This window comes from Aristolochia californica, unplaced genomic scaffold (assembly GCF_029961685.1).
Source record: "Aristolochia californica isolate CCGP_79_NKW_82.1479 unplaced genomic scaffold, dmAriCali1.0.hap1 SCAF_16, whole genome shotgun sequence".
In the NCBI taxonomy this organism is placed as follows: domain Eukaryota; kingdom Viridiplantae; phylum Streptophyta; class Magnoliopsida; order Piperales; family Aristolochiaceae; genus Aristolochia; species Aristolochia californica.
Genome location: NW_027181837.1, coordinates 4,116,388 through 4,138,466, shown reverse-complemented (window position 1 = coordinate 4,138,466; position 22,079 = coordinate 4,116,388). Strand labels below are relative to the sequence as shown.

Here is a 22,079-nt window from a genome sequence, read left to right as displayed (position 1 = left end):
TAGTATGAGGTAATTTTCATAGCAATTTTGTGTTTGACATTTTTATATTAAAAATTTATCGATAAGTATAATAATATATTAGATTGATTATTAATTTTTATTTATTTCCCTAAAAGAGGCAATAAGAGGTCCTAACTTTCCTAAGAATTTTAAATATTTTTTGTAATTTTCTAATAAGTCACTAATAGTAATAGGATTTTATTTAAAGGTTTTTTTGGAAATATGTATCATAGGAAAAACATTTCTACTTCTTTCTAAAATATAAATTTTCAACTAGGGGCACCAAGGAGAGCATAGTAAATTTATGGCCATATTCAAAAATTACAAAATAAGTTAGACAACATTTGGAGTAAAAAAGATTAATATTGGTGCGTTCTAATCTATTATTGAATTTCAATATTGAACCTCCCCTATCATTATTTTTTTTAAATATATGCATAATTTTATATATAATTTATTTGACATATATTTTATATAGAGTATTAAATGTAGGTTAAGCTCGAACTCGGTTAAAATTATTAGGCTCGAGTTCGATTACAATTTTAGGTTCAAGGCTAGGGTCGGTCGAGCTCGAGTTCAAAATATTTAAATCAAGTTCGGCTTGAAGAAGGTTTGGACTCAACTGGATTCAATATTACCCTTATACCCAAATTTAAGTAGAGGTCATTGCCAATTTTATGTAAAATGTATGCATAATTTTATATACAATTTATTTGACATATCTTTTTTGAAAAATTTTAAATGTATGTTGGAGCACGAACTCGAGACTTGTATTTTTTGAAAAGTTTTAAATGAATGTTGAAGCTCGAGCTCGACTCAAACTCGGTTAAAATTGTTAGGCTTGAGCTCTAGTTCGAAATATTTAAATCAAGTTTTGCTCAAACATAGGCAAGTTCAGACTTGGCTCGACTCAATGCCACCCCTAGTCATGTGATGTAACTTTAATAAGTTATAATTTGATACGGGAATAAAAAAAATTAAAAGTCTAATTTTTTTATTTACTTAAAATTTTACATGAAATTTGCAACAAAAAAACTTAAGAATAGACACATTTTATTTATAAAAAAATATTTATTTCGCAATGTTATTGAGTTAAAAAAATTTTAGATTGAAGGAAAATTTAGATTGTCTCTAGTTGGAAATTTATATCCCAGAAAAGCTAAAAAAAAATTTCTATGATATATATTTTCAAGAAACCTTTAGATACAATCTTATTAGTGCCTAACTAGGAAATTACATGTTTTGAAATTTCCTAAGGAAGATTAAATGGACATGTTAGTGCCTTCTTCCAGGAAAATAAATGGAAATTAATAATCAATCTTATACATTACAGTATTTATCTGAAAAAATTTAGTAAAATAAAATGTTAAATACAAAATTGTCTTAAAAATATTATCTTGTGCTAAAACTATTACAACATCAATTGTCAAATACTTATTAAAAAAATTTCCGTATCATTTTGACTAGAAAAGCTTACCTATAAAATTATATAATTTTTCTTGTAGAAATTTCCAGGTAGAAAACTACTTCCAGGAAACACGAAGCATTAACAGGCCCTGGAAACGTATTTCTACTAGAAATGCATTTCCAACGGTTCTTGGAAAAGGCACTAAGAGGGTTCTAGGGTATGATTTTATTGAAAAAGAAGAATAACAACTTTAAGTTACAATAAATCTATTGTAATATCAATGAATATCTGGTATAAATATTTTTGGAATCATTCAGTTTCTTATGACGGTTAAGTGGATGAAAAATTAATCAATGCATGATTCTTATAGTGATTCATGTGGATGATGTCCTTATGACAAGTACTAAAAAAAAGTGAAAAAAACATTAAGTAAAACCTTCCACACAAAAGACCTTGGTCTATTGAAAAATTTTCTTGTGATAAAGGCTATTCAATCTAGCCACAAAAACAATTTTATCTAAAAGGAAATTTGTTTTAGATCTCCTAAAAGATATCGACATGCTTAGATGCAAACCAACAGAAACACCCATGGACCCGAACAGTAAAGTGTATGTTGAATTTAGTCAAGAGGTAGATGTGGGCAAATTTCAGCATTTGGGTTGGAAACTCATCTTTCTTAGTGTTACAAGACCTGATATTTTCTTTGTAGTCAGTATGCCAATTAATTCATGCATCGTCCCCAAAAGTCTCATTGGTTGACGTTAGCAAGAATATTAGAGTACTAAAAGAAAAATCTAGGATAATGGTTGCTCTATAAATGTCATGGACATACTAATATTGAAGGTTTTGTAAATGTAAATTAGGTTGGCTCACTTGATGATGGGAAACCTACCTTTGACTACTACACAATGGTAGGAATAAATTTGGTTACTTGGAGAAGCAATAAACAAGATGTAGTGGTAAGATTAAGTGTTGAAGCTGAATACCAATCTAGAGCTCTTAAAGTAAGTGAATTGTTGTGTCTAAAATCTTTATTATCAGAACTTGGTTTTAAAACAAATATACCTATGCAACTTCATTGTGACAACTAAGCAGACATCCAAATTGTAATTACTATTGTATTTCATGAATGAACCAAACATATTGAGATCGATTGCCACTTTGTTCAAGAGAAGTTATAAGTTAGTGTCATATATATACATTACATCGCATTGAAAAATCAAGTAACAAATATGTTCACCAAAGTAATAGTAGTTGGATCTCTCACCTCTACATGTTCCAAGCTAGGAATACTTGTCGTGTTTGTACCAGCTTGAGAGGGAGTGTCAAAGAAAATAGAAAATATTTGTGCAATGGTATCACTTGTAATGTTTATTTTCTTTTAGTTTTAGTTTAGAGATAGATGTTTAATGGTACTTCACACATTTTTGTACTATTTCAAGTTCATTATAAATAAGAGAATAGGAACCCCCAAGACCTAAGAGGGAGTTCACTCTAATTGCCTCAGTCTCCTCTTCTCTCTTCTCAAGTTGTCTCTTAACATAGTCTTCTCTCTCTTCTTCTTCTTACTCCCTTATCTTTCCACCTTCTTCTTCACTACAACCTTACACAACTATGAAACCCTATAATCTAATACAAAGAAAATGAGGAAAAGAGGACAAAGAAGAAGTTGCAATCACTCGAAGAGGCAATTGTATGCTCACTTGATAAAGCTACAAATAGAACTGAGGAAATTAAAAGAGGAATAAGAAGTTGCAGAGAAAACTAATGACAAGAGAAAAAATATAAAAGAGAGAAAATAATTGCTCGAAGAAGCAATTGTATGGTAACTTGAAAGCTTTCACATGAAAGCAATTATATGCTCACCCAAAGTAGCTACAGAGGTTGCAAAGAAACTTGAGGAAAAGAGTAAAAGAGATGAACTCCTCCAGCGAATAGAGCAGAGAGAACAATGTAACTTGCCTAACATAGATAGAGCATTTCATCATCGCAAATAGACTTGATGTATGAGCAGATAACACTCCATCATAGTAGAGCGAATATAGACAAGTACGATGAAACTCTTGGAGCCAGGGGGGAATATGAAACACAGCCAAGAGTCGCTCTCTAGGGCAGAAATTCTTCTCTTATTGTTTTGTATACTTTAATATTAGCTTTCTTACATTAGCCTTGTTTTATTTTTTTTTAAGTTTGCTCACCATTTTACACTCAGTTTCATGTGGCTTATCAAAGGTCATTTTCTATCTATCAACTTTTTTGGTTTTGGCCTATTCCTAAAAGTTGACAATGCACACTAAATTAAAAAAAGACAATTCTTATTATTTTTATCATTTTAATCAATTTTTTGTAAGATTGAAAGTGGGTGGGGGGAGAGTGGGAACTTACAAGTTTCATAAGGATAAGGTTAAAAATGCAACTCTGTCATGACTTTCATACAGATGAGATTGTGGGGTGAAGTTAGGTTTTTAATAACCCAACCATTGCCATCCTTTATTATAAAACCAGACTCAACAAGATGACCAAGACTAATTAAACTTAGGTCATCTGAATGTTATTAATATTGAATAAAAATGATATCATATTTTTTTTTATAATTTAAAATAAAAATTAGACAAAGGGAGGTTTTCTCTCCTCCAACAAGGGAAGGGCAAGGTTCCCCCCTCCTTTTTTTCGTGTCATCAAGGAAGGAGTCTCCACCCTCTCCATTATTTACTACATGGAGGTCGAGGGCTCCTCCCCATCAATGCCAAATGAAAGAGAAGGGGGGCAAGTCTCTCTCACGTCTATGACACATGAGTGATCTAGGTAATTAGACTCAATCAACCAATTCGTTGCTTGAACCAACCAACCTGACATGATCAACGAAGATTTAACCCATTTGCAGTCTCATCCCACGTTACATCCCACGTTATACAAGCAAAGGACTAGCTCAAGTAGATTTCAATTCTATGAGTCAGACCAACCAGGTTTGTTAAATGTTTATGTGGGTTAACCTAAACCTATCCTAAAACCAAACAATCTAAGCTTGGGAGTCAAATACAATCTAGTGCCACACCTGCACCACTGTATTATCTTATATACAAAGAGATTTTTAGGTTTTGGTAACTAGAAAATTTTAAGAAAAGGAATATTTTGATGCCAATCCTCAAACGTCAAACTCTTGAGAATCGTCTGTCTACCCATAGTTCCTATACCCTCTATTAGGGGTGGCATCGAACCGAGCTAGTTCACGAGTGGCTCGAGCTTGGATTGGTTTCGGCTCAATTGGATTCGATTTATCTGGATCTTGAACTGAGTTTGAGATCTAGATAAGGCTTGTTTGAGTTAACGAGTCGAGCTCGATCGAACCATGGTTCGGCTCGAAAGCTCGTGAGCTGGCTCGTTAACGGGACAGGGAGTGGGGGACCGGGACTAGGAGCGAGAGCGGAGGGGGGGGGGGGGGAATCTTCCTCCCCTTGTAACCATTGAGCCCCTCCCGTCCGCTGTTGTGGCCACCTCTTTCGTCGTCGACAACTGCTTGCTAGCCACCTTCGTCGCTACTCGGTTTGATTTCTTTCTCCCCTCGTCTGCCTTCGTCGCTGCTTCCGTCGCCGTCGTCGCTTCCGTCACAACTGTTAGCCCCAACGACAGATCCTTGCCGGTGCTGCTAGACCCCCTTCCTTCCGCGTCATCTCGGCGGAAAACGAAAGACCTAAGTTAAGGGAGAAATAATTTTTTTCCCCTGTGCGTGAAGACATTGTGCGATTTCTTTGAACTCCGGTTGTCCCTTCCTCATAGCTCTTGAAGAAATTGAAAAGATATTTTAGTAGAAATACGTTTCTAGGGACTATTAGTGGGTTTTTCCAAGAAATGTTGAAAAAATATTTTTAGTAGAAATACGTTTTTAGGGACTATTAGTGCCTCATGTTTTTTGGAAATATTTTTATAATTGGAAATTCTTATTAAAAAAATTATATAATTTTTTAAGTAAGATTTTCCTGCCAAGATGGACTAGAAAACTGTATAGAAATTTTTTGAATAAGTATTTGACAGTTAATGTTGTAATACTTTTAGCCTGAGGCAATTTTCATAGCAATTTTGTAATTGACATTTTATTTGATTAAAATTTTATCGATAAGTATAGTAATATATTAGATTAATTATTAATTTTTATTTATATCCCTGGAAGAGGCAATAAGAGATCCATTTAACTTTCCTAAGAAACTTTTAAAATATTTCTTGTAATTTTCTAGTAAGTCACTAATAGTAATAAGATTTTATTTAAAATTTTTTCTTGGAAATATGTTTCCTAAGAAAAACATTTCTATCCTATAATATAAATTTTTTACTAGGGGCACTAAGGAGGTCATAGTAAATTTATGATCAGATTCAAAATTACAAAATAAGTTAGATAATATTTAAGGTAAAAAATATTAATATAATATGTTCTAATCCATTATCGAGATTCAATCTTGAACCTCCCATATCATTTTTTTAAAAATATATATATAATTTTATATATAATTTATTTGACATATATTTTATACAGAATATTAAATATAGGTTTGAAGGTCAAACTCGACTCAAGTTTGAACTCGAGTTTGATTACAATTTTAGGGTTGAGGCTAAGCTTGAATCAATGCCCAACATTCTCATATTAGACTGGCTAGTGGACCTTGAGGCTACATAACCTATTAACTGAGACAAACCTATCAATTTCAGGCTACATAACGTATTAGCTGAGACAAAGAATAAAAGGCAGTGGACCTTTCCACATGGCCTTTTCTTCGCCACAAATGCTATTCTCCACTTTCACACATTAACTCGAGTGAATACACGGTGGAAGCATGGGCAATAATTTACCTATAAGCCCTATAAATTAATAATGAGTTCCATATAAACCCAAACATCTCATATTCTGAAACAGGGTCGAGGAATGCCCGTAGGCATTCATTAAATCAACGAGCAGGCGAGCCAAACACTGATTCTAGTCAAACTTGGTACGTTAATTTAAACGAGTTAATTTCTGATCTCCAGCTCAGCTCGAATTCGGAATTGAACCGAACCGGCTCGGTTCGAAGCCACCCGTACCCGTAGGCATTCGTTAGTCCTTTATCGCAACCTATTAACCCGGGTCCATTAATGGACCCACCGCAACCTTTTAGAGCGCTTTTATTAGAGGTGGGCCGAGAAATATCCGGGGTAATTTAGTACTTCCTGTTAAAAAGCACGTCTTTACATCTGTCACCGGCATCGCCACCAGTAAGAAACGATAAGAGGTACAGACGAGAGATCCTTGACGTGCAAAGGAAATTTACTGATCGAGGCCTAGAGGAAATATAAATCAACGGCTATTATTTGAAATCTGTACAAGGTGACCTATGTACCTGTTATTAACTTATTATAAAACGGAGGTGGAATCTAGCAGTTTTTTCCTTTCTGCAAGCAAGGATCAAAACACATGCGACTAACGTGGCTCTTTCGCAGGGCGGCATTTCGTTTCCTGGAAAAGAAATAAAAAGAAAAGGAAATAGAACTATTTCGGACAGAGGAAAAAGTACTCTCGCTGCCACGTGTCATTCAGGAATTCCCCGGAAATTGTTCAATAATCAGGGGAAGAATTGCGGCTACCGCTGACATCATCTCCCATTCGGACAAGCATTTGCTGGAGGAAGCTTCGTCTCGCGTAAGGGAGGGGAGTGGAGAGACTTTGCTGGAGACTGGAGTCTCTTTAAATCTGGAATTTGATTAATGGTGAAAATGGTAATTCATTCGTCCCAGTCATGAAAGCCTCTGGCTTCTCCATCCTCGTTTTCTTCTTCCTTGTCAGGTTTGTCCTGGTGGCCCCTCGGCCTCCTGTTCAAAATTCTGCCGACAGTTTGAACAGAAGAATCCTCCACCAGCCACTGTTTCCACTTGACTCAACACCGCCGCCGGCGCCTCCGGAGCCTGTGGATCCAGAGGATCCGCCTTCCGATTGGCCGTTCTTCCCTCAGGCTCCGCCGGGGGGGACCCCGACGACAACGCAATCAACGCCACCACCTGCAAATGCCTCCGCCAGCCCGTCTCGGCTCTCATCTCAAACGGCTAATGCACTGGCCAAAACCATCACAATCGCAGCATCCATCTCAGTTGCAGCATTGGTTGTGCTCACTGGATTGGCTTTCTTGTTGTACCGCCATAGGATTAAACGTCCTGAAGAAGCGGGGAAGCTTTTCGGTATCAATTCGAGAGGTTTCACATCAGAAGGACCCACAAATGCCTCAGAAATTCTTTATCTTGGAACAATGGAGCCCTCAAACCGGAGACAAGAGGAGGTGAATCGATCACCTTCTCGCAAGCTAAATTCAATTCGCAGAGCTGAGCTGCACAGACCGAGCCCCGAGCTTCAGCCAATGCCACCTCTGAATGAGGATATAAAGCGGCTCCCATTTCCAGTAATCTCATCCGAAGAGGACACATCGTATTACTCTCCCAATTGCTCCTCTGTCACCCTTACAAGCGAGGGTCCTCGCTCCCCGGAAACCAAAGAGGAATCTACATCCACCACCACTAGTACGAAGGGTGTGACACATAAGAGATCTTACTCTGCTCGTTCCTGTCGAACTTCTCCAAAATCGCGCCTTTCAAGTTGTTCAAATGATACGAAGGAGACAATTCAGCCACCCCAATCACCAGTCCCTCCAGTGATAACAACACCGCCACCCCCTCCACCTCCTCCAATAACTGCTGGACTTCCAGCACAAGATGGCCAGCCTAAAACACCATCCGCAGGGCCGAGGATGGAAAAATTTTCGGACCCACCTTCACAGACTGAAGATCTGGTGCTTCCCACTTCCACCAATGATCTGCCCTTGCGACCAGTGGAAGGCCCAAGCCTACGCCCACCACCAGCACCAATCCCAATCCCCAAAGTAAGTTCTTCTACGCAACTGCCACCACCACTCCTAGACCTTGGAAAACATTCTAGTACGACTCCGCCACCTTCTCCCCCTCCCCCACCACCACCTCCTCCACTTCCACTTCCATTTCCACTTCCACATAGACCTACAGAAACATCTGTCACACCTGTACCAGGTAAACTTCCACCAGGTAGGATCCACATGCTGAAGCCTTCTCCAACCCAAGCAAAACAAGACAAGTTACCAACTCCAGAAATGGAGGATAACAATGGTAGGAGTTCCTTGGATCCACTGGAAGCAGGGGTTAATTCGGATGAAACAAAACCCAAGTTGAAGCCTTTGCATTGGGATAAAGTACGTGCAACTTCAGATCGGGCTACTGTGTGGGACCATTTGAAATCAAGCTCTTTCCAGTTAGGCATAAACTCACACAATTTTTCATATTTATTCAACCAGATCAGCTCTAGTATAGTAAGCCTTAGCTGTGTCTCATGACTCATTGGCAGATTGAATGAAGACATGATTCAGACTCTCTTTGTCAGCAATTCCATGAACTCCATGCAGACGGAAGCGACTGGAAGACCCAATCTTCCTCCCAATCAGGAGAACAGGGTTTTGGACCCAAAGAAGTCACAAAACATAGCTATACTTTTGAGGGCACTGAATGTAACACGAGAGGAGGTGACGGAAGCACTTCTAGATGGTGAGTTTTTTTAGTTTATCTCCATATTACGACTAGTTTGAACAAATTATAGAAATTATAGTATTTCCTCCATATGGTCATTTACCACCCATTAGCCCAATATTTTATAACACTAATTCAATACCAAACCTTGCTTGCTTAACTCTTTGGTAAACTGTAATTGGATTAGCATGGATTGAACCTCAAAAATCTAAAAGCAATTCTATCTCACTCCACTTTGAAAACCCTAGAATCTATAATTTGTCACAAGAAATGGTCCAACCATCTTAGGTTGAGTCAGTGAAGTCTTTCATCCATGGTAGCTGGAGAACAAATTGGTAACCTAGGGCACACAGCAACACATAAAAGAATCCTTGGAGAAAAGGTTTCTACATTTTTTTCTGAAAAAAACTTAAACAAAATACAATATCAAGTCTGAGGAATTAAAAAATAGGTCTTCAAATAAAACAAAGCTTTACTCAATCCTATAACTAATTTGTTGAATTGATGAATTGATTTGTCTATAACCAGTCTCTATGTTGATTTAGTTCTTTCTACCAGAAGTATGGCTTTTCTGCTCTAGATTTTTTTTTATTTTTTTTGTGGGGTTTGTATCTTTTAAGTTCATCATGGAATGTGGAATCCCAAAAAAATCCCCATACGCTATTCACTTTATTAGGGAATTTGAATTTGTCTAAATGGTGAATCTCAAGATTTTCTTAATCCCAGAGCTGGGTTAGTAAAAATATCTGGTTTCGACTGTAGGAATTCATATAGCTTAATGAGAGGAATTCATGTAGCTTAACGAGATATTCCATTTTTCCTTTTCCCCAGCAAACACATTTCACATTATCAGTTCTCCTTTTACATTTTCATGAGTACATGGATGACGGACTCTTTGTCCGTGCTTTTGGTGGATTTATTTGATGGAAGGAACATATAAAAAAAGGGTCTAAATTGAAGTTCTAAAAGGTTGTGCCTACTAGAATTTATTCTTCTTCTTCTCCTCCATTGTTAATGACTTGAACTCTTTGTCCTACATAATTTGTCATTCTGACAATTTAGATTTCCAAACCTATCAACTATAACCAGAAATGTTTATAGGTGTTTGATTTGGACTTCCTATTTTGGCTAACAAAGTTTATTTTCTATTCTCCCAGGATAAAAGAAAAAAAGAACTATTATTAATGAGTGTTTCAGTTTCCAGGTTTCGATATCATTTGTCATGAAATCAGAAGTCCATGTATAGTATAATGTTTAACAGACCTAGGTCCTCGTTGATGTATTCTGGAGGCAGCCACCAGGCTGATTAACCAAATACAGAATTCATAGTTAATGGGAGGCTGCACATCCTGAAGTAAAAATCAGAAGGAGAGGTTGATGACCTTATATTGAACAAAAAAGGGACATTGGCTAAACACATTGAGACATCTGAATGCTTTGGATTTCACATGCTAAAGATGAGAGAGGTTTACATGGTGTAGGAACTAGAAATTATGTGATGGCAATCAAGTTCTTGCAAAGTAAACTTTGCAATTATCCTGAATCAACATCTTGTTTTTTTCCGTCAAAGTTCTATGCAAAGCATGCTGAATGTCCACTAGATCTAAGCATATTAGCAAAAGCATCCACATATTTTTATGAAGAGCATAGCAAACATGCAATACCAAGATAAACTTTACCAGAAGATATATATTCCTGACCATGTTTATATAATTCCAATCATTGGTCATCACAATTAACTAGTATCTCTATAAACATAATTTTATCATGACATAAGAGAAACGTTTTCTACCATTACAGGCAATCCTGAAGGTTTGGGCGCTGAGCTGTTTGAAACTCTGGTCAAGATGGCTCCAACCAAAGAGGAGGAACTGAAGCTGAGAGCCTATAGCGGTGAAATATCCAAGCTAGGGTCAGCAGAGCGGTTTCTCAAGGCAGTTCTGGATATACCATTTGCCTTCAAGAGAGTCGACGCCATGCTATACAGAAGTAATTTTGATACTGAAGTGAACTATCTGAGGAGGTCCTTCGAAACCCTAGAGGTAAAATTGCTGAACTTTCTAACTGCTTATCTGTTTGTGTGAGTGTGTGTGTGTGTGTGTGTGTGAGAGAGAGAGAGAGAGAGAGAGAGAGAGAGAGAGAGAGACTATGGAAATTTCCAATTAGGAATGCAACCATGGAACAGCGACCATTTTATCATGGTCCATGCTGTTCAAATGGCACGCCAATTGCATGACCTAGGAATTTGGATTTTAGCATCATTCCACCTGATTTTTCCTAGTGGTCTTCTCAGTAGATGGTCTCCTTTTGATTCCATTCTTTGACCTTACCTCTTATAAACTTTCAAAATGAACCACCTGAATCATGAGATATGTAGACATATCTTTTGACTGTGGATGATTTATAATGGGTTGATCTACCTTATGTGCAACCTGGTCTGTCAACTGCAATTACCACCATATAGTTTGCTTACAAATTGCAAAGATAAGTGTTATCACTCTGGACAGGAAAGATAATAAGACCGTTTGCACCAAGTCTGACCTCAAGCTTCAAAGAGACACCAATTACTTATAAATCATATCTGAATTTAAAACTGCAGTCCAGTTTTTCTGTTGTTACAAACTTAAAAGTATAGCCATAAATATAGATGTCAATCCAAAAAAGGAGTATGTGAACCCCAAAAAGAGCATGCCATTTTATCAGGTTCAAAATAATAGTTGACATTTGCAGGTAGCATGTGAGGAGCTGAAGAACAGTAGACTATTCCTCAAGCTTCTAGAAGCTGTTCTAAGAACAGGGAACCGAATGAATGTGGGCACTTACAGAGGTGAAGCAAAAGCTTTCAAATTAGATACACTCCTAAAACTTGTAGATGTAAAAGGCACAGATGGAAAGACAACTCTTCTACATTTTGTTGTTCAAGAAATTATAAGATCTGAAAGTTCAGGACCTGAAAATAATGTCGAAGGTCAGAAACAGCCCCAACCAAAATTAAAGGTTGATGAATTTAAGAAACAAGGTCTGCAGGTTGTAGCTGGACTGGGCAGGGAACTTGGAAATGTTAAAAAAGCAGCAGGGATGGACTCAGATGTGTTAAATAGCTATGTCTCCAAGCTTGAAATGGGTCTGGATAAAATCAAGGTTTTTCTAAGCCAGGTTAGGTTAAGTTCACAAGGAAGGTTTTTTGAAGCAATGGGATCTTTCGTTAAGGCAGCTGAAGATGAAATTCTTAAAGTAAAAGGTGAAGAATCAAAGACTTTGCACCATGTAAAGGCGATTACAGAATATTTTCATGGTGATGCAGCAAAAGAGGAAGCTCACCCTTTCAGAATTTTCATGGTTGTGAGGGATTTCCTTGCAGTGTTGGATCAAGTGTGCAAAGAAGTTGGGTCATTGCACGAGCACGCAATGGTGGGGGCAGCTAAATCTTTTCAAATATCAGCAAGTGCCTCCCTACCTGTTCTTGACAAATATATAGTAAGAAACTAGAAGAAAGTTCTGATGAGGATACTTTGTCTCCATAGAGTTACATTATTAAGTGCCCCTATAATTCTAGAAAATTTCCCCCATATAGATTAAACAGGTCAGTTTTTCCTTTTTTTTTTATATATAAATGGAACCCAGTTTTGTCTCATCTGGGTCACAAACAAGATGCATTGCTTTAGGACATGTTCTCTTATATGGGAAGAAGAAAAGAGAAAACAAGAAAAAAAGACAGAAAAACAGAACCGAATCAAACCATCAAAGAAGCACAATAATTGCAGATCAGAAATTTGCAAAGCTGTACCAGGTCACTGAGAATAGAGAGGATGATGAGGGTTCCTCTTGCTATATTATCAAAGAAAATAGGAGGTTTCATAAGTAGCTCGACAGTGTCATAAGAGGCATACTTGTAAATTATGAAAAGAAATTTCATTACCTTTTTGTTAGTTTCCTTTTCAACTTGAATGTTTCAATGTAAAATTAGAGCTCTACAGTATCCGAATATGTTACTTTTGGAATCTGACCGTTTAAGTAAGTAATGAAGGTAATAAGGTTGATGTGTCTATCAATTTGTCCACTCATATCGACTTGCAGTAGAAGAAGATATTTACAGCAGGGGCTAATATCAATAAATGGCAAGTTTTGTTTATGTAAACACCTATTAGATTGTACACTTAGTAGGAATAGATTAACATGTGATCTGAAGAAATAGGAGTTCCAAAGAGAAAGAACCTGAAATTCAAGTAAAGTAAGGGGCTTGTGCATCTCAAAGATATTATTGCTAAATCTACTCCACGTTTAATATCTTTAAGATTGGATCATTACGCCTCCACCACCTTGACAATGGGAATTGTAGTAAGTATGTATTTTGTAGAACAAATCAGAAAGATGAAATATTCAAATCTCAAGAGCCTCGATTTTATTCTTCAAAAGCTTTAATCTCAATGCGTTCATGCAAATCTAGTGGAGGCCTAGTCTTAGGCTGTAGCTAGGAGGAGGTCTCAGGAATGAACTTTGCTAGGCCAGTGTCTGGGTTTAAAACCGTTGTAATATAATAACCAAAAAGAAGTTCATATAAGACCTTAGTCTTGAGAAACAAGAGAGAAAACATATCAAGTGATTCTTGGACATCAATTTCATGCAAGTTCATGGCACACTAGACATTTTAATTCTCTCCTAAGAAACAAAAGAATCACATTTTTAATTGCATGATATGATGCCATGATTGTAATAATAAACACCACATTGAACTACGGTCAGCATCAAATTCATGTTCATCATCTCCACCACCTGGGGTCGTAGGAGTTCCAATTATAATAAACATCTTTTCCTCATTCAAGAAAAGCTTACAAAGAGAATTAAACAAGTCTTACAGCTCCATATCCTAAAATGCAGAAATCCAAGTGAAGTGGTAAAGTTGTAAAAGACGTTTTTTTCTTCCTTCTACAGTTCTACATAGCAACCCAATGTCGCTACTCTCAGTAATAAGAGTTGAGGAGTACCTAAGTGCTGAAATTGGGCATTTGAGTCATTTTGCTTTGATTTATTTATTTAGTGCAAAGACAATCCCGGAGGAACACTAGTTCACTTGGTATTTCTGAAGCTTTTAATAGCACGAGCCCTGTCAAAGGCACCCCTTTCCTTTGTTCCTAAGCTATTCCTTCCATATTTTTAGGACATCTTTTCTTTTTGTTTTTCAACTTTAGTCCCTCCCACCAAATTCGATTCAAGAGGGCGATTTTCTTAACATTAATATTCTGCCGTGAATCTTGAAAAGAAATTAGCAAACATATTAAGCAATTGTTTAGATAAAATTTCCTGTTTGATGGTATTAATTGTGCTTTGTTGGTCAGAATTATTCATTTTGCTGCTCAGATGTAAGGTTTCATTTCTGAGAAAGGAAATATTTAGCCAATGTATTAGTTCAGATGTCCAGTTTTTTCCAGTCAAAGATCGTGACTCGTGAAAAGAACAACTTAATTTGTTCACCTGTAAGGAAAAGAACATGTTAATGTGTAGCATTTCAGTTATTCGATTCTCATCTTTTGCTTTTCTTTTCTAGGTAACCCTCAGGCATGGGAAAACTTTGTTCAGTTCCTCCACAGTAGACATATTACGGAAACTCAGCTCGAGCTCGAATCTCATGAAAAAAAATCGAGGTAGAAAATTAACAACAAAAAAGGGAAAGAAAAGGGATAACTGAAAGGTCCTCTGTCACAAAGCATACGCATACTCGCAAGAGGAAAAGCTGAAACAAAGTAGATTTTGTCTTCCACAAGTTGAAATTAACCCAACAGTATTCTTCACACACTTTTAGCTCTTTCAGAAACCTTTTCAGTTTTTCTTCTCCGCTTACAAATCCCTGAACCTAAGCAGACAAAGCTCTGTGTACAATGAATATTGAAGTCTAAACCGAAATGAAAATAGACGGAACAACTCGAAGCGCACATAGTAAGAGAAACTTAAGCAAGAGAAAATTTTCAGCTAGTTGAACTTTTGAGAGAATGATTTCCTCAGATAAAAACAGTGAATGAACAACAGGTCTTGATCGATACAAACCATATTGAATTTTAGATGCTTTTACTAATTGATAGATCCGATAGCCAAAGAGAATATAAAGGAGAAAAAGGAAAAGAGCTCATGGAGCTTACCAGGAATATATTCCTTGTACAGTAGGAAAGAGACATTTCCTTTCTCGTCGGTGCAATCACCTCACTGAAAAAATTGGAAGAACAATTCGAACGTGGGCTGGTATAATCCGTCCAGCCCTTGTCGAGGTTGGAGAACTGTGATTTATCCGTTTTTTTTGGATTTTCTCCCGTGGTCTCGGCTACCGTCAATCTGATGGGATTTGCAACTGCCAGCAAGAATATATCTGTGCTGTCGCCATTTTGTTTGTTTCACCTAGGATGGACTATTGACGGTGGGACCCCAAGCCTAGCTGTCTCGCAGCAAATATCTTGTGGGTCCCATTACGAGAAGTAGAGGCGCCTGGGAAGGTGAGACCATGGGTAGCAATCCGGTCCACGGCAAAAATACGATAACGTGTACAAAATTGGCTTAAAATATGAACAATAAAAGTTTTTAGAAGATGAAGATGAAGATGAACTTGTTTACACTGATACCTTATTTCGAAGATTTCGAAGATAAAATTGTCCATACTAACACCCATTTCGAAGATGAAGATCATGTAGATGTATAATAAAGATGAAGATAAATATCAAATTTCTAGTTTGTTGACTAACCCTGCTAAGAGTACAATCTGCCACATGCCAATTACCTAACCGCTGCCTTGGCAAAGTAATATATATTATTTTAACTAAAAATAAGAATTATTTATTAATTTTGATAAAAAACAAATATAATATTTATTATTTTTATTCAATAATGAGAGATATAAGGTGTCACTACTTCACCTCTAAAAATGGATCAAATAGTTATTTTTTATTTATTATTTATTTATGCTAGGGTTTTTCTTCACCTCATCCCCATCCCATGGGGGGTGAGGGTGAAACTTTATCCCTATCAAAATCGGCTTTAGTTGGATCGAATTCTCGTTTAACCCTAAGCATCTGTCTACTCATACGAGTTATAAAACCAAATTCCTTGGCACAGAAAAAAAAAATTAGAGCATTAAAAATAAATAACTCTCGTTGTTTTAACAAGACCGATATGAGTTTTATTTTTTATTTTTTGCAAGCTCTCACCTTTTTCTATTTCGGAAAAATGTTAACCCTCCAAATAACCTATTTTGATAAAAAATAAAAAATAAAAATTATAAGAAAATCAATTATTTATGCCACCTTTAATTTTTCTCCATTCTTATTAATACTAATAATGAAAAGACAGATACACATAATAACCCTTACATTTATATGTTCTATTTAATAATTAAAATATGGGTTACCAAATAATGTTATCCAAAATCTTAAATAGGTAAAAAAAAAATATATGCAATGTGAGGAAAATTTTATTTCAGAATTAAAATGTGTAAGTATGAAATTAATAGATAAATATAGACTTATTTCATATACCAGAATATTTTAAATTAATGAACATTTAAATAAATTGTTAAATAATTATCTTCACATTATTTAATATGGCATATTAAAAATATATTTCAGATTTTCTAATAAAGTGGTATCTCCAAGAACAAGCAAAATTAAAATATAAATCCTCATTGTAGGGTGGGTAAAGTTACATTTCGTATGAAATAGGATTCCCTCGGAATTAAAAGAGCATCAGATAAAAATTTAAGAAAGAAGAGGGGAGAAATTTGTTGGCCTCTGTCTTTCTCGCGAACCTTGCCCTAGTTCTATCGCAGACGAGGAAGAGCTTTCTCGCGTCGTTCCTCACCAGTTCCCCTCGTTGGCGAGGAGCCTCCCTCACCAGACGATCGTGTGTTCCTTCATCGTCTTACAGGTAACCCTCTCTCTCTCTTTCTCTCTCTCTCTCTGTTGTCTCAGTAACCTTATTCCACCGATTACACAGGTAACCCTTTTGTAAGGAATTGGCGTAAGAGTTGATTTTAGGGATCGGATTCGTACTATTTGGCTGGCCTCCTCTTTTCCTTCGACAAAGATGGGTTGGAGCAATCCCATTAGAGTCAACTTGTCTGTACTAAAGTGTTTCTTACTCACTGTCAATTCTCTTTTGCTTTTCTTTCCTTTCAGCGATGGTGGATATTGGAGATGGACTCTTTGTAGTGTAGACAGTTCCTCTTCTTTCCTTTTTCTTTTCCTCGCAATTAACTGCGAATTGATATATAATCATGCGTCGGAACAAAGTTTTCTTGGTTGGTCCTTTTACTTTGTTCGGTCTATTCGGAGTGTTTTAGTTTCTTGATATATTCTATAGTTAAGTTTTTGGGTGCATGATTATGACATCTCGTTGCACATTTTCTAAATTCATTTCCCTGAGTTCATATAACCTAATGTGATTGCTGAATTTATGCAATCTGAGATTGAATAACTATGAGATCGTTTTGCAATTTTACAACATAAAATTTCTATTTGCTCTAGCACTTATTCATTTGATTTGTCTTTTTGTAGGAAATCTGAAGGGCGATCTATTCGCACCCTGTCAAGATGGTATTTGTTTTTCCTTCTTTTGATACTTTAATTGTATTATGGTCTTGATTTCAGCCTTCTAACATTAAAGGAGTCTCTCTATGTCTTGTGAGCAGTCCATAATTTGGTCTATTTGGTTTTGGGCGTGTGATATACTTCAGGATCCAGTTTGTTTCAATTTTACACTATAAAATTATATGGTTGACTGTGGCCTATGCATTGAGTGCATATAGTTGCTGGTAGGAAGGGGTTTAACCTGAGTTTATTTCAATTTGGACAATAAAATTGAATGGTCGACACTGGCCCATGCATTATTATTGCCCACAGGTGGGGGCGTTAACTAGATATAAAAAGCTTTCTGGTGTGAGAAAACCATTCAATAGGTGTAAATTTTTTTTTTTTTTTTTTTTGAGAAAAGGTGTAAATCTCTGTTGATCCATTATCATTTCAGAAGATGTCTATCTGTAGCTAAACTGGGCTGCTTGTTCTTCGATTGACTAAAGTAAATGTTGATGTAATCCAATTAGATGGCCTGTTCAGTTTGACTTGTTTATATCCACAAGATTTTATTCTCTTACTAATTCAGTTACCTTTGTCTGTCTCAATCATTTTAACTAGCTGGAGTTAGTCTGAGTATTTCCTACTATATTGGTCTCAATAAGAGTATTTTAGCATTTCAACCATACTTTAGAAACATGAATTATAACTTTTCTATAAAAAATTTAACTTATGTGATACTGGTTTTGTCTTAGCAGTTTTATGATGGTTATGGTTATCATGGAGGATCATTTGAGCAAACTTACAGATGCTATCCGTCATCTTTTATTGAAAAGGTGTGGCAGTGCTTTTCTTTTGCCTCATACTCGCCTGCTTTTATATTATCTTAAGAGCAGATTATTATTGTTATTTTTGCAAGAGTGTGAAAACTACAGAATTTGTGCATATATTATCCTTTCTGAGTAGTTACTGGACCTTTTTGTATAAGCATTGCACATATACACCTCGGTAGTCCATTCACCAGTGACAATCACATTTGGGACATATCATTAAAAAACCTTCCTTGTGGCAACTGACATAAAACTCTCTTATTAAACAGCTTCCATGTAAGGCTTAAGTCCATCGACCATATGATTGTTGGTAATGCATGGCAGCCTATCTAGACTGGAGCTCTTAATGGTTAAATTTGTACATAAATTCCTTGTTTGACTTGGAAAGTAGAAGTTTTAATATTCATTATTCACCTATGATTTAATCTGTAAATCAACATGTTTTACGATGTATAAGTTCAATTCCCATCATCAGAACCAAATTGTTTATGAGATTCTTTAGTTTAGCAGTTCTTTATGTTGAAGTAATAAATGAAAAAAAGTCTTAAGTGGTTGAAGCATTGTGATTAATTTTTTCCTTTAGAAGGTACTAGTACTGATTTGTGTTTTTTTTCCCTCTTGCAGCCACAGCTAGAAACTGGTGATAAGAGTAAGTTCTCTTCTCAGAATGTTATGCAAAATAGCTGACACTAATAGTTGATGGCATAGTTTGTTTTACCTGATTTGGAAAACAACTATTCCATTGGATAGCATAGTTTTTAAAATCACTGATTGGTTTATGTTGCTTTGTTCCAGTCATAATGCCACCATCTGCTCTGGATCGGCTGGGTAAGGGAAATCACATTTTCTCATGTTGTTGCTTGTCAAATCATATCTTGTCCAGTTATCATGCTGTGAAGCAGTTTCTGAGACGTAATTATTCTCAAGTGTTAGTACTTCATATTTCTAAATGCGTTTAAAACTCACATCTGTTGTGTAGCATCTCTACATATTGATTACCCAATGTTGTTTGAACTTCGGAACCCTGCAACTGAACGAGTTTCACATTGTGGTGTACTCGAGTTCATTGCTGATGAGGGCATGATCTATCTTCCTTACTGGGTATGCATGACAATTTACAATTTTTTTATTAAAGCCTGCAGTTTTTTTTATGCTGAATATCTCATACAGATCTTTCTGCGCTGTTGTTGTACATTCATAGATGATGGAGAACATGCTTCTGCAAGAAGGAGATTTTGTCGAAGTAAAAAATGCCACACTTCCGAAGGGAACATACGTGAAGTTGCAGCCACATACAAAGGACTTTTTAGATATTTCAAATCCTAAAGCCATGTAAATATCACAAGTTATGATTGATTATTTATTTATGCATTTAGGTAGGAGTCTCCATGTACTGTCTTAAATGAGAGGTATATTGGTGACTTTGAGCTTCATGCCATCAATAGGAATCTCATTAGCAAGTAATAATCCTTTCTTATGCGATTTATGCACTGCACTTGGCATGTATGTACCACTTATGTGACAAACTGCTCATGGTTATTTTTGCATGTTTGCACTAAACATAAATTACACATTCACTTTGGATCTATCACATTTTCTTATATTCATATTGATACTATTTTTATTTTTTTTGAAAATTTCTCACTTTTCTTGTTTGATGCAGTTTGGAAACAACATTGAGGAACTACTCATGTTTGACAACTGGTGATACAATTATGGTAGCATATAACAATAAGAAATTCTACATAGATATTGTGGAAGCAAAGCCCTCTTCTGCAATAACCATTATCGAGACAGACTGTGAAGTAGACTTTGCCCCTCCTCTAGATTATAAAGAACCAGAAAGGCCTGCTTCATCTATTCCAGCTGGCAAGGCTCTGCCTCCAGGTTTTTTTTCTTCCATTCTTTCTTCTGCCTGAAAGCCCCTAGCGTTCCTTTCTTGTCTTTGGTTGATATCTGACTAAGTTCCATCTCCCGTTCACTTAGACTATTATTGATTAGTGATCTGCACATATACTAAGAAGATTTATTTGACATTGCAGGTAAAGAGGAACCTGAGAAAGAGGAACCAAGATTCAGCCCTTTCACTGGTGCTGGAAGACGCCTGGATGGAAAACCTTCAACACTGTCAGTGCCTGCATTTTCTTCGTCTAAGCTCAAAGAAACTCAGTCCTCACAGGGAAATGTGTCAGGGTCCAGTTCATCTGGTGGTTCATCACGTCAAGCCTCAGGAAAGCTCATCTTCGGTTCCAACCCAAATCAGACTCCAAATGACAAGGGAAAGGTACAGTTGACTATAAAAGAGGAAGTGTCTAGCTTTGTATTGCCAACGCCTTTTGGATTAAATATTTTACTGATATGACTGTTCAATATATATGTCATTTTAAACTTGGTCCTGAATTTCTCTCTCTGTAGGCTGTTGCACAAAAGTCCAATCCCAACCCAGAGCCTCCGAAAGAGGAAGAACCCAAGTTCCAAGCATTCACTGGCAAGAAATATTCATTAAGAGGGTGATGACTCTCTGCAGGGTTTAGTTTCTTGCCTTTCGTTAAGGGAAGTCATTTCATAAATAGGAAAGGAGAATGTACATATATGATTAGCATTATTCAAAAGAGATTTCTCTTTGATATTTTATTCATCTCTGGTATTCTCTGGGATTCATGATATTTTAAAAAACAATTGCCCGCCTTATCCTAAATGAATTCGTTTTTCTTTTTCCAAAGGAAACCCTGAATGCTGTTCAGAATGTTGAGAAGTAGCCGATTTAACCAGTACTCTTTCAGTTCATTTAGCACTCTCTTTTCCCCGTGTCAGTGATGTTGGCTTTTTCTGGCGATGGAGGTTTCTTACAATCATGCTCTCTATGTTTTAGAGTAATCATTAAGATGAAGGTTTATGATTAGGAAAATTAGTGGTGGGCATCTTGCCAAAAGGTCTCACATCTTAGATTTTTAAGGGAACGACGATTGAGCCCAAAGGCCCAAATTATAATACTTACCCTTACAAATCCAATTGCTGTCTGTTCCGATGAATGACTAAATTTTCTTCACTCATAACAGCAACACAATTGCTATTCTTTAGTTGCTTTAGTATCATAAGGTTATGGCTTTTTGTTGTTGCTAATGGATGCAAAAAAAAAAAAAAATTAGTAGGAAGAGGATAATGACTTCACTATTAGAAGATGGTAAAACTCATATAAATTTACTTATTAGATTGCTCAATGATAGTAAAAGCAATTGAAGAAAAAATATACAAAGACATAGTAAACAAATACATCCATTGAGGAACAACAAGATATCATAAAACTTCTTGAACAACAACAAGATGGTTTCTATGAGGTGCAAAGGAAGGAACTACTTAAGAAGGTCCTTTTTAAGAGGTTATTAAGAACAACCCTTGTTTGTATTGACAATTGAAAAGAAGTATTATAATCACTAATGTTAATTGAATTATAAAATAAATCAATACAATAAATGATTCTCAAAGGTGACATGTGTTGGTAAATATGATACATGCCATAATCATAATACTTACGCCCTTTGCACCTTAGGAAATTTTGAAACATAGGCTCAAAATTATTTTAAAAAAATTCAAACTCTTGATGTTTATGTTGCATAAATTAAATCAAATAATACAAACAAAAAATATCCACAAAAAATAACATAATGCCAAAAGTGAGGCTATGTTGTAAACTCTTGATGTTTATGTTGTAACCGTCAATCACTC

The 22,079-nt window shown here is 36.1% G+C and overlaps 2 protein-coding genes across 2 annotated transcripts; both read left to right on the top strand.

The window, feature by feature from the left end:
• Nucleotides 1-7,002: 7,002 nt before the first annotated feature.
• Nucleotides 7,003-12,724, top strand: LOC137953095 (formin-like protein 8). The gene is given in 5 exon segments (XM_068800315.1): nt 7,003-8,702; nt 8,796-8,992; nt 10,775-11,016; nt 11,705-12,445; nt 12,448-12,724. Coding segments are annotated over 5 exon segments (2,763 nt in total). The 5' UTR covers nt 7,003-7,170; the 3' UTR covers nt 12,499-12,724.
• Nucleotides 12,725-16,708: 3,984 nt separating this feature from the next.
• LOC137953015 (uncharacterized) lies at nt 16,709-21,129 on the top strand. Its single transcript, XM_068800191.1, has 10 exons — nt 16,709-16,879; nt 17,509-17,547; nt 18,282-18,359; nt 18,978-19,002; nt 19,149-19,181; nt 19,333-19,454; nt 19,555-19,685; nt 20,017-20,240; nt 20,396-20,637; nt 20,769-21,129. Exons 2-10 carry the CDS (start codon nt 17,545-17,547, stop codon nt 20,865-20,867), a joined length of 957 nt encoding a protein of 318 aa, XP_068656292.1. The 5' UTR covers nt 16,709-16,879; nt 17,509-17,544; the 3' UTR covers nt 20,868-21,129.
• The last annotated feature ends 950 nt before the right edge of the window (nt 21,130-22,079 follow it).